The sequence below is a fragment of the Lygodium microphyllum genome, chromosome 18 (genome assembly GCF_053477565.2).
Source record: "Lygodium microphyllum isolate KBCC chromosome 18, Lygodium_microphyllum_v1.1.10, whole genome shotgun sequence".
NCBI lineage: Eukaryota > Viridiplantae > Streptophyta > Polypodiopsida > Schizaeales > Lygodiaceae > Lygodium > Lygodium microphyllum.
The window spans coordinates 61,396,232-61,409,981 of NC_141152.1; the positions used below are offsets into that span (position 1 = coordinate 61,396,232).

Consider the following 13,750-nt stretch of genomic DNA (forward strand, 5'->3'; position numbering starts at 1 on the left):
GAAAGAATAGCTTCACTCTAGTTCCTCACTCTCTCTCCCTCAACCTCACACACACCCTCTCCTTCATCTCGCACCAAGATGGGACAGATAGAAAGAAAGAAGAAGAGATGGGAGCTTCACTTCCCTAGCTTCTCATTCCCTCTCACTCTCACTCTTCCTCTCCACTCTCTCACAAGCATGCAAAAACAAACCAAGGACAAGAAGTCTCAAAGTTTGCACACTTGCAAGTAGCTCGTTCCATTCCCTTTCATCAATATAGAAGAAGTCTCAAAGTTTGCACACTCATGAATAGCTCATTCCATTCCCTTTCATCAATATACAAATTTTCCAAGGTTTTCATCCTCTTTGGAATCCTACCCTTTTCATAGCCCCATGATGGGTTCTAATCTAGTTGCTTGCTTGTTATAAGGTTCATCACACTTTCTAAGATGGAGATCACATTGTGCACCTTACTTTGACCTTGTGGATCCATGGAAATAAATATAAATTACATGAGAATGAGGCCGCTTCTCTTTTCAATACAACTTAATCATATTGTTTGTTGAAAAATACAAGCACCCCATAAAACAGTCTTGTTAAATCTCAAAATTTATGCATACTTTTGGAAGATTTTGGGAGTTGCACCTTTTCTTTCTATTGGCTATACTTAAAAAACGTGGTCCTTAAAAAATGCAATTAACATGTACCTTGCCCGTAGTTTATGCATCCTTTTGGAAGATTTTGGCAGTTACACTTTTTCTTTTTATTGGCTATACTTTAAAAATGTGATCCTTCAAAGGTGTGGTCCTTCAAATATGGAAGTATTGTACTTGGTTCGTATCAAAAAATTGAAATATCATTCAATCTTTTAACCTATTCAACAAGCCCATCAAGATGTGGGCATAAATTTTGTCCATCTTTACATTTGTTGTAGTCAAGTCATGATTTGAATAAGTGTACAACGATGAATTTTCTTCATCAAAACTTCAACTCTTTTCTTTCAACATTGTAAATTGAAGTCATCTAACATGCATTGAGGTGTATTTTGATCCATTGTTTAAGAAATGTGTTTTTAATGCTTATAAGCATGAAGACAAAGTAATAGATTTACATTGGAACAACATAGGGTGCTACTTTTTCAAAGGATTGAAATGGCCCCCATATTATTGGGAAGATTGCTAACCACCATATGCCTTATACATAAAGGTGAGAAGGAATTTATAGAGGTGTTTATACACTTGAGATTATTTATTCTTAAGTTTACCTATGCTAACTATGTGTCAATAATGCTTGGTTCTAAATAGCTCTAAGTTGGAGCTATTTAAAAATGAACTCATAAGTTCACGCCCCCAACCCATATAAAAAGTAAATTCAAACAAAACGATAAAAGTATGCACATCCTCATATTCCATGTGCACAAGGGTCCAAAATACAAATAGAGCTAAACCACATGCAAATAAATTTTGAAGTTGTGTGGATGTATATCTTGGATGCAAAATACATTTAAGTGTGTAAGTTTCACTTTGAGTGGTAATGTACTTTGTTGCGCATGTCCTCCTACATGAGAGAGGGGGAGAGATTTGTGTGTGCATTTGTCATGGTTAGTCAATGAACATATTACACTTCTAAATATGCATTAGCCTATAAGCTACATATAAATTGCCACTAAATATCAAAGAGAGTTAAGGTGTCTTGGAGTGATAGTAGCCTATGGGCTTGGTGCATATACTAGCTCTTCCTCAACCATGGAAACTTATGAGGTTGATTGCAACACTAACATAGTGACCATCCCTTCTAAGTTGGCACAAATGTGGACCCTCTTTTCATTGAATATGCAAGTAGACCATACTAGTCACTTATGTCAAGTACATTATGCAAAATTCAATGATTTGGCAATGTTGTTAATGGTGTTGTGCTATATAGGGAACATTAATCCTGAAGTATTTTAAGATTTTCTCTAAATTAGAGAGAGAGAGAGAGAGAGAGAGAGAGAGAGAGAGAGAGAGAGAGAGAGAGAGAGAGAGAGAGAGAGAGAGAGAGAGAGAGAGAGAGAGAGAGAGAGAGAGAGAGAGAGAGAGAGAGAGAGAGTGTGTGTGTGTGTGTGTGTGTGTGTGTGTGTGTGATTAAGATGGACATGCACTTAGAATATAGTTCCAATATTTCACAAATAATGAACCCTCTAACCAAGCTTCAATCAATTTTGTATAGCTCCAACAAGTTGACTTTTGTGTGTGGAGGTTTGACTTTCTAATTATGGTATGCTTTTACATAGAAATATTACACAAATGCACTCGCACACACACACACACACACACACACACACACACACACTCTCTCTCTCTCTCTCTCTCTCTCTCTCTCTCTCTCTCTCTCATGGCACATGTAAGAGAACCCTAAGGAGTTATAGGATGATTAAGGAAAAGAGAAACATATATAAGAGAAGCAATAATTCACCCTTCTATATACCATTAATCCTTCTTTTTATGAGTAGTAACTCATAACTTTGGAATAGCCATAATCCTTATCCCTATGGTAATATCTATATGGGGCTAGAAGAAGGAATAGAAATATGAATAGAAACTCTAAAAGGATCAAATAAAAGGCTAATCAGAAAATTTAAGGATATGATCATCAAGGCTTAGTAAAGAACCTTCGAATGTGTTAGCACTCTCAAGAGGATGAAAGAGAGCATGTTTTATATGCAACGATGAGAGAGTGTGTGAAAATTATAATCGCATGATGGGGAAAATTAGAAAATATAAATGTTTCCATGAAGTTCTCTTGTTTTGGAATGCTTAAAGAAAAAACTATAATGGGGCAAGATTGCATGTAATTTATGGTCTATGCTTGCATCATTGATACATCCATGAGGAAACTTCCAATGCTATTATGAATACTCAAGAAATTAGTATGGCATTAAAATATTAGACCATCTATGTGTGTACTACAAATACTCAACTATGCTATTGACATGAGTTTAAAAGACTAGTTGGAGTATCTATTATGAGTCTTTGTTTGTACTCTCAAGTTGACTAATTATAAATTGATATTCTACATGTGAAAGTGCATTGGTTTACGTTTCTTATGGCCCTAAGGATCAATCCTATCTTATTTATCCTTGTAAAGCACTAAGGATAAATCCTACCTTATTTATCCTTGTAAAGCAAAGAGTCAAGTTAATTTGACTACTTTTATTGTCAAACACCACATATACCTACAAAAATTGACATATTCTTTTCATAAATACTACATGTTTCTATCGAGAAAACAAAATTTTATCCAAAACTTTCCCTTTGAAATGTGCTCTTAGATTTCTTACCCCAAGCCCTCTCAAATGGCATAGTATGGGGATGAGACACCTTCAGTACATTGGTAGATAATAAAATTGATTTTACTTAGAATGATGACATTTAAAATAGGAGACACAAATGAACTATTGCTAGCAGTCTATTACATCTATGCCATTTTCATTTGGATATGTGAAGAAAGCTAGACATAAAGTTTTTTTTTTCTTTTTGCTAGTTTTGAAATCGGGCTTGTCTTGAGGGCCTTGGTTTTGGCAATGTTGTTTTCTTTGTCTTATTGCCAAAGGTCATGTGCACCTTCCAAGACACATGAGGTGCATGTGTAGATTGATCCAACTATGTTGGTAGATTAACCTCACTAATACTCAACCTATCCGTATGCAAGTTCACCATGCGATAGGCTATTGCCTATTGATTTCCTCTTTCCCTTCTTTATTAGTTTCTCTCTCCTCCCACCATGTGGCCAAACAATAACAAAAACATCCATGGAGCAATCTTAATTTGCAATTTTTGCAATTTGATTGAGGATTTTATTCAACACTAAGATCATTGCTTATCACAAAAATTGTTTTGTGAAGAACAATTTCCCACAAGCTTGAATCTCCACAGCCAAGCTTTGGTGGGAACTACTCCAAATATGAATGCTTTTTACTCATTCGAGAGAAATGAATTTGTTCAAAAGTTAGCAATGCAAAAGTGGAAGGGGGGGGGGGGGGGGGGGGGTTTAGTAAAAAGTACATATGTAGTATGCAAGTTCAATAGAAGAGTTTTTGAAAACCCTTTTAAAAGCATATTTTAGATATAGAAGGGTAGCATTTAAAAGGGCCATTCGTAGTTGAATTAGAAAATGGTCTATCTTATTCATAGAAATTTCATAGATAAGGGGTTTCTTAATGGTCCTTGAAGGCATGTGGTATAGATAGTTTACATATACTAAACTTCAATGGTAAAAGTAGGAAGAAAACTTAATTAGAGCTACCTACAAGATATTTGGAGTAGAGCCTTCTAAATCTAGAGGGCCAAAAGTGTGTTGTTCCTCTAGAACAAGGCATGTTCTGAGAGTCATGCCATTGGCATGGCCAGTAGTGCTCATGAAAAGGCAAAGTTTAGTGTTAAGAGAATTGTCAAAGTTGGGAAAGAGACCTCGAAATTTCGGAGAGAATTCTTGTTGATTTTAACATCCACATCAATTTAGTTAAAATATGACAAAAAACGTGCAAAAGCTAAGCAAAACCGACAGATTCTCAAAGTTGAAAGCTGTCGTAGCAGCGTCGAAAAAAATGTTGTGTGAGAACACTCCTCATGGGAAGGGTCTCTTTTAAGTTCTAAAGTTTTTGAGGAACGCAGTGTGCAGGAGGCGGAGTTGACCTTAGAAATTACAAAAAAATGATGAAGAAAGATTAGAAATGGTGAAAGGTCCTCCATTGCGCCAGAATTAGACCCTCCCTGCCAAATTTAGGGCTACTCTACCCCTTCACATTTTGAATTTCTGATTCATAAGGTCATATTTGTCTGATGAGAGAGAGGGAGAGAGACATGTTTCCTCCGTCCTTGACGATAATGTCTTTGATGATGATGGCGACGCCAATGGTATCCAGCAACGGAGAGAGAGAGACCAGGCAATGTGTATATTGTGTATGAGAGAGAGAGAGAGAGAGAGAGAGAGAGAGCGTGCTCAGTCAAATATCCAAAGCGAGATCACCGTCTCTCATAAACCAGAGATTACATCCAGGTAGGTCCCCACAATCAAACATCTCTAGGATCAGAGTCTCTTGCCCAGACCGCACAGCCAGGCAACCCTCCATGAGTTCGTGTTCAAGATTTCAAATTGGTCTCAATCCAATATGGAAGCTGAGAGCTTATCTGATTCTGGCTATGGCTTTTACATTGAGCTGTGGACAGGAGTCACACGGCAGCAGTTACAGTTCCCCGATCAAAGAAGCAGCAGTTAGCCCCAATGCCTATGCTACTATCTTGTATGTGGGCACTCCGAGAGACTACGAGTACTATATCGCTGCGCGCGTCCTCTTCCGCTCTCTCTCTCGCCTCAACGCAGATGCAGACCTTGTCTTGCTTGCCTCCCTCAACACACCCTCCTCTTGGCTTCAAACGTTGTAAGTTTCTTAGGACATCTGCACCAAATAATTGTCATCTGACAAGTATATAATTGTCTTCGTCTGTGCCAAATGTAAGGCTTGATGCATGCATGAATGTCTCCCCCATTAGTAACTTCTGCATGGAAGTATTATTTGCCTCTGTTTGCGAGGAATTTGCTGTTTCTCATAATCGCCATTATGAAATGTATCAGGTCCTTCCAAGTTCAGATGCGTTCTTAATAAAAACTGGACTTCGCAATTTCAGATCACATAATAGACAAATTTTGCAATGTTCTGTCCCTGCAACTTTGCTTTGTTTGTAAACAAGAATCACTTGATTCACCAAGAAGCTTATGTGCAAGAGGGCATGAAGATAATTCCAAAGTCTTGAGCAGTTATTCCTGTTTTGATAAAATCAGCAGACGTAAATCTTAAAGGCATGGATTGGTAAATACAAATAAGATCTGGGAATGTCCTGATAGGAGATGTATGACTCAGTGTCTTGAACATTTGCTTTGCAGCATCAAGGAAGGTGTTAGAGTTGTACAAGTTGAGAACATCCCCAACCCATATGTCACACAGAATAAGTTCAACAGGAGATTTCTGTACACTTTGAATAAACTACTAGCCTGGAACTTGGTGGAGTATCAACGTGTCGTGATGCTAGACGCAGACAACTTGATCCTGCAAAATATTGACGAGCTCTTTCTGTGTGGAGAATTTTGTGCTGCGTTCATTAACCCGTGTATATTCCACACAGGACTCTTTGTTCTTGAGGCAAGTTCATCTGTGAATTTTTTGTCATTGAAATTCTGATGTTTGCAACATGTGTTGCTTCCTCTGTCATCTGATCTTAAGTAAAACTTGAATGCTGCAGCCCTCTCAAACTGTCTTCCATGATATGCTTGATAATCTAAATAGACGAATTGAGAACCGGGATGGTGCAGATCAAGGATTTTTAACTTCTTACTATGCTGATCTCCTGGACATGCCTATGTTCCACCGTCCACAGAATGGATCTCGCCTCAAAGGACAATATCGATTGCCATTTGGATATCAAATGGATGCATCTTACTACTGTGAGTGAATATTAAATCCTATTTGAGTTTGTGATTCCTTTTACTTCTCAAGAATTGAGTTGAATTTTGTATGATTGCTAAATTATACAATGCTTGTCATCCTTTCAGATTTAAAGTTAAAATGGCGTGTTCCGTGTGGACCAAACAGTGTTGTAACTTTCCCTGGTGCATCATGGCTGAAGCCATGGTATTGGTGGTCCTGGCCTATTTTGCCGTTGGGGCTGTCTTGGCATGATTTGAGGGCTTCAACTATAGGGTAGAGCTCTGCTTTTGCAACCTTTCTTACAGCATATAGTTTGCATCAAAACGCAGCACTGTCTCTGATTGTTACTTGGTTGCTACAGATATTCTAATGGTGTGGAATGTGTGCATATTATGTGTGCAAATTAATTTGTGATGGGATTCTGAACTTTGAAAATGAAATTTCTTTACTTATGATTAGCATTGGAATGTACTGGCAGGTACAAAGAGGAGTTTCCAGTCCTTGTGCTCGAAGTCCTTTTGTATGCTTCTTTGTTGTTGACTGCCATCTGCTCATGGTACCTTTTCCCAAATGTGAAATGGATCCCTTTATGCAGCATTTGTACACCTAAAACAGATCATTGTCTGTATGTTAGTGGAATGCATCTCATTGTGAAGATGACAATCCCAGTCTGCATAATGGGAAGCTTCCTTTTGCCTGTGATGATGGTACCACCAACATCACACCCTCTTGCTGGGTGGTCCCTCTCACTGTTGGGGTCGTTAGCACTTCTCATGGTGACAAGGCAAATCTTCCGTCTTCCTCTTGTTCCCATGCTTACTCCATGGTGGTTGTGCTTTGGAAGTCTCCTTGTGATGGCATTTCCTTATTACACAAATGGAATCATCAGGGGGATCTCAATCATGGCCTTTGTATCCTTTGCCACACCCTTCTTATGGTGGTGTTTGAGAGTAATCACCCTGAACAGAAGTCTATGCATAGAGAAAGAACCCTTCAAGCCCCAGTCTGTTGTATTGAAGCTCTGCTGATCGGGAACATTTAGAGTCCCTTTCCCTTCCATTCATCCAATCCCACTGGTCAGTAATTGGTGTGATGTGGGCAATTTATCAATTAATCAAGCATGTGAGGTGCTTATTTTGATACCAGATACGCAGGTAGTGGTCTGTTCCGATACAATTGATCATTGATCAGTCCAGTCATCTGTTAGTGACTGTTCCATGAAGTGACACCTGAGATAAAGGATACAAAGTGGAAGCAGGCAAAAAGCTGAGGGCCTATATCAATGGGCTGCAAGTATAGATCAACAGTTCTATGCTAGCTGGAAGGAAGATTGATTGTCAATGGTGGACTTTCAATAGGCAACTTCTGTCTACAAAGAAATACTGACTATATATTTGATTGTCTCAGCAGTTTTGCCGCTATGCACCAAACGACATAATATTTCATTCATTTATTTGTACTCTTATGTTTTGCATTTTATGCCCATTACAATTTCTCTCAACACTTCTTTGTACTTAATGGCCAAAATCTGGCTTACACGAATACAGTATCCAAGATTTTGGATGGATGAGGTGTAGGTTTGTATATTATTTGATATGTGGTGGAAAACAGGAGGCCTGTTCATGTATGTACTATGTACAGGACGCCTGTATATGTGTTTACTATTTGTGCACAGAAAAGGCGAACTTAAGACTGAGTTTTTCACTGAGGCATGCTTTTCTCCCCACCTTGGTTCATACAGCAACAAAACTAGCAAAACAGGACATGAATGTATGGTGCAATCTGAAACTTTCTCAATTCAGAGACCAACTAGTAAACTCTTACTAGTACACTGTGTAGTGACAGGTGTAAGCCTTATCTTAGATCAGACTCTGTGCTCCAAACTTGTTCTACTTATCCTACCTTTAGCTGATACTGAGCAATATCAAACAAGAGCTACCAAGTGGCTGTCATATTGCCACATATAGAGAGGTAAATAAGGAATGTAAGAATGTTATCTGGTCCTTCAAAATGTGGAAGGAGTAGTATGTAAAAGCATTAAATAAAAGAAGAAAAAATAGGGTTGTGCCACACCTGGGTACTGCACTAGACTTTCAAGAGTATAGAATGTTAAGGTTGTCACATTTCTAGGAAGGAGGCTAAAAAGCAGGCTACACCATGGTCAGTTTACTTTCAAGACCAAAGTCTAGTCAAAGCTAGGTGTGACAAGATACCTTAGTGAAAATTGTTGATAGAAAAAGGAGGTGCATAACGAGACAACCATAAGACCACTACATTATATAATACGAACAAGAGCCAAAGTTTGGTTGTGATAGTGCCATGTATATGAGAGCATTGTAAAGAGCATAATAAAATGTAAGCAAAGTACTATCCTTTTTTTCTCTTTGAGAACGTGATGAAGTTAAATGAACATAAAGAGACATTTATAGTCTTAAAAGAGTACTAGAAACTAATATAAATAGCTAGTTCTAGTGCTTAGTGAACTCAATAAAGGGCCCCCGTCTTAACTAGAAAGTCTTGAAAAACAAGGAATGATTGTATGTGTGACACCTAGAGGATGAGTATACTTTTAGTATATATTGGATATACAATATGGGGTAGGAAATGCCAAAGAAATGAGACAGGTTTTCTATTGTTACATCTTTGGACATTTGGATGGGTGCTAGTAGCATTAGTCATAGTGGTCATGAAGTTGGTGATATGAGAGGCTAGTCCAAGGGACGTAGTAGTGACTCAAAGTGTTGCTAACTCCTAGTCTCGGGGGTGAGCTCATTGTTCTGTGGCTACACCTTCAGTGAAGGAAAACCAAGGAAAATACAACTATGCTTGCATTTTTTATATATGCTTATGGAAGATTTAACGATGATGAGAACATGTTTTTCTCCATTTAAAAGTGGTCTCCAAATAGTTTGAATATCCATTATTGAATTCTAATAACTTAATGAGAAGTTTTGGTGGATTCAAACACATGCAAAGATTTATCTTAAGTGGCATAAGTCATCCAAGCCTAAAAATGTTAAAAAGTGATATATTTTATGAAAAGTGGTATTTTTGGCCAATTTAAGAAGATTTTCATAATTTTTCTCATGCTATTGTGTAGATTAGGTGTGTTTCATTTATTTTAAGTACAAGGACGTCCATATTTAAAGTTCTATAATAAAATTAGGGTTGAATCAAGTTGTAGCCAAGCATAGGGCTTGCACCAAAATGAAAACAGAAAAAGCAAAAACCAAGCCATAGAAGGCAAAAGCCTATGTTTCTAGCATGAAAAGCAAGGCAAAGCAAGGCAATGATCTTCTATATAAGATGCATAGATTGATGTATAAAGGCTTGGGCAATCATAGAAGTGATCTATTGTTGTACTACACATAGTTGAAGTAAATCTATCACTTCTTGGGTGCCTTTAGCCTAGAAAGGCTTGCATCGGAGTATTAAATTTGGGACAAATTCACACAAAGAGATACCTATAATTGTAGGTGTTAAACTGGAAGAGTTTTATTGTTGGAGTAATATTTTTCATAGAGTTTTGACAAGGAAGTAGTAAAGAGATTATAGATTGTATAATGTGGTCAAGCTATTGTCTCGATAGAGTTCTATTAGAGCCATTGCCTTAGACACAGAGTTTGTGACTTGCATGTTACTACAATGTACAAAGTTTTCTTCAAGAGTTTATTCAGTGTCTTTTGGTTTTCTCTTGATTCATTCACCTCTTGCATTATCTCTTGAACCCTAATGGTTAGTGGCTTGATAATACCCCACTTGACATTTGGTGAACCCGATGCAAAAAGCCACATCTATGTTTGACAAGATGAGAGATCATATGCATACAAATGATGATGTTATTAGACCAAGAGACTTAATAAACTTCAGGAGAACCTAAGAGATGTTCAAATAGGAAGGGACCGTGACAAATGCTTTGGAAAAGATAATCTCAACAGTCCAGAAATTTGATGATAAAAAATAGTAACATGTTCATGTTTATGCATGAAAGCTCGAGATAGCTAGGGTACCAATTGAAGAGATCCCAATACATTTTGGTAGAATCATGGCTTATGAGCTATGGACTAGAGTAAGTGCAATTTATATAAAGCATGGGATTACATGGCTTGCTTTCAAGAGAGCTCTAAAAGGCAAATTTTATCTTAAAGATGCAGATCATGTGACGAATAGATATTTCCTAGAGTGGGTTTTCAAACCGAGAAAGGGACTTTCCGCTCTAGAGTTGTAGAGGGTCTCTAAGCAAAAATATAAGTAGTTGAGTGCTGTAGAGTAGTTAACACTTGAGAGGGAGAGAAAGCCTTACCTTTCTTATAGGTTGTAGATCCTCTATTGTAGATGCAATTAGAAGAGCTTCTTGAAGATGATGCTACAAATAATGGCCTAAAGAATGATTGGGCAGATGTTCAAGAAATAGTTTCAAAATTGGTAAAGAGGCAAAAAAGACATGAGCAATTGATGGGTATGTGCACTATGGCTACTCATGCATCTTGAGCCTTTGCCTAGGCCATAGCCTCTTGTACTCGCTTCTGCACAAACAAAGGATGATGTCATGGATGAGCTTCTGAAGAATATGAGAGATCTGCAAATAAATTTGGCTAGATTGGAAGATCTTGAGAGAGTTGCTCCTTTGCAGACTTTGCTTAAGAGTGAATTTGTTTGCAGATGTATGTGGTGCGATAGCATTGAGCAGACTATGAAGCCTATAAAGATACTATGAGGCAAATTTGATTTTTTGGAAAGATGAGAAGATGTGTGCCAGTGAGATAGGTCTCCCTATCACCATGAACTTTGGAAAGGGTGGAATGAAGAAAATTTAAGAGAATTTATCAGTGTAGATTGCATATGCACTGTAGATGCTGTAGTTTATGAATTGTAGATTGAGAAGCCTAAAGATCAAAAAGACAGAGGATTGGACCTATAACTTGCAGACTATAGAAAAGGGCAAGGTGCCTTAGACAGAGTTGACTAGTATATGAGGGACTATCATAGCTTAGTCAAGAAGGAAATCTCTTATATATACCTATTCAGTTTATGCTAACAGAGAATACAAAATTGATTGTAGAAGAGAAGTGGAAGAGAGATGAAGGGAATCTTGGCATTTCAAAGAAAGTAACTAGAGGGGTGGGGGGTGAGAAACTTGCATCTCTTGCTAGACGCGAACTAGAATAGTATATGGAGAATGTACAACAGGAGAAAAAAGAAGAGCAGAAAGAGAAAAAAGATAGAAAAAAGAAGAGCATGAAAAAAAAGAGAGAAATCAATACACTTTTGCAAAGGGTATTTTAGAGGGTATTGTAGATACACTAGCAAAGTATGGTACACATGCTTGACATGAGGATGCAGATATGCTAGAAATAATGAAAATGAATACTGATGATGCTATGACTACAACTGTAGATGTTACAATGCTTGTAAATGTAGATGAAACCTTGATCATGCATGTAGATGTGGTATTGTATAAGGGTTGCAAAGGATACATGTGCTTTGTTTGATGATTATTCTTGAATAGTGAATATAGAGAATACATTGACCGGACTGTGGATGATGCGTTGCTTGAAGATGTAGTTTTTCCTAAAGATATTACATATATATAGGCAACATAGGATGTATTGCTTGAGGATATATAGATGCTTTGTTTGATGACATGGATATGTTCTCTATCTATGCTTCAATAGCACAAGCAGTGGATGTAATGGAAACAGTGACTCAAGTTGCAATGGGAATGAATGCTTTGATTGACGGTGATGATGAATTGGTTGATGGCAATATATTAAAAATCTTGCAAGAGATTGTAATGGAGGATGCAAACTATGCAAGATATATTCAGGTTTATGTTCGAGTTGACTGCTTTCAAGAGGATGACTTATGTGAGGTAATGAAGTGGACCTTTGATCATGGCTGAGTTCATGTGTTGTTAAGCGTGATATGCGGGCTATTTGGGCTAGGAAGGGGTGCTTGGATTGTATATATAATTCATTGGGTGATTAAGTGGCCGTTTGACCTAGGAGGAGGAAAATTTTGAATTGACAGTTGATCTTAAAGGTGATGATGAGTAGCACTACCACATGTTGGAGGATGTGCAAGTTTAGATGGGATGGAGATCGTGTGGCTACCCGTTCAGTGTAGAAAAACTAAGGGAAAGATATCTATGCAAGAATTTTAGATATATGCTTATTATGAAAGATTTAATCAAGATGCAAACATGTTTTTCTAGGTTCACAACTAATCTCCAAAATAGTTTGAATATCTATTATTAAGTTCTAATAACTTAATGAGAAGTTTGGGTGGATCTAGATACATGCGAGGACTTATCTTAAGTGGTACAAGTTGTCAAAGCCAAAAAATATAAAAAAGTGATGCATTTTGCATAAGTAGTATTTTCAGCTATTTTGAGAAGATTTTCATAATTCTACATGTGTAGGGACAAATAAGGTTGCAACTAGGTTTAGGGTGTGCACAAAAATGAAAATAGGGAAAAGTAAAGAACAAGGCATAGAAGGAAAAATCCTATATTTTTAGCATGAAAAACAAGGCAAATGAACTTCTACATGCGATGTATATAGAGAGTTGAAGTGAATCTATCACTTCTTGGGTGCCTTTAGCCAGAAAGGCTTGCCTGAGAATACTAAATTTGGGATAGATTTTCATGAAGAGAACTTACTGATGTAGCTATTAAAATGGAAGAGTTTTACTATTGGAATAGATTTTTTTTCATAGATTTTTGACAAGGAGGTAGGAAAGAGATTAGAGGTTGCATACTATGGTTCTTGACAAAGCCATCACCTTGGACACATTTTGTAACTTGTGTGTGCTAGCACAGTGTGTAGAGTTTTCTTCAAGATTTTATTCAATGTCTTTTGGTTTCATCTTGATTCTTTCACCTCTCTTGTCTTGTCTCTTGAACCCTAGTGGTTAGTGGCTTGACACATTAGTCATACACATGTTCAATCCTAAGTGGTCATTTCACCTATAACTTGTAGATTTTAATTGAAATCTATCATTGACGTGTATAAATTTCATCCTAGGTGGATTGAGTGATAAATTCCAATTCTTGATTTTTATCTTGAGTCGAAACCTATGGGAGGGCAACAATTGTAATAGGAATTTATTCTTGAGTAGCCTTTGTTTCTCCCTCTTGATATTCTTTGCTTCCTTCAGGATATCCTACTTCTTGCTCTCCACTTGCCACAAAAGTTAAACCTTAAGAATTAGAATTGAGTGCGAGAGAAATAGAGATTCATTTCTTTGAGTCCATACACCTTACAAGTCTTGGGATCTTAGAAACGTCCAAATTTTTACGGGGAGACC

At 37.4% G+C, this 13,750-nt stretch overlaps 1 protein-coding gene across 1 annotated transcript; it reads left to right on the forward strand.

Moving 5' to 3' along the window:
* Window positions 1-4,798: 4,798 nt before the first annotated feature.
* On the forward strand, window positions 4,799-8,125 carry LOC148020940 (putative glucuronosyltransferase PGSIP8). Its single transcript, XM_087698763.1, has 5 exons — window positions 4,799-5,398; window positions 5,902-6,157; window positions 6,258-6,459; window positions 6,568-6,715; window positions 6,921-8,125. The coding sequence occupies exons 1-5, from the start codon at window positions 5,088-5,090 to the stop codon at window positions 7,468-7,470; spliced, it is 1,467 nt and encodes a 488-aa protein (XP_087554889.1). The 5' UTR covers window positions 4,799-5,087; the 3' UTR covers window positions 7,471-8,125.
* The last annotated feature ends 5,625 nt before the right edge of the window (window positions 8,126-13,750 follow it).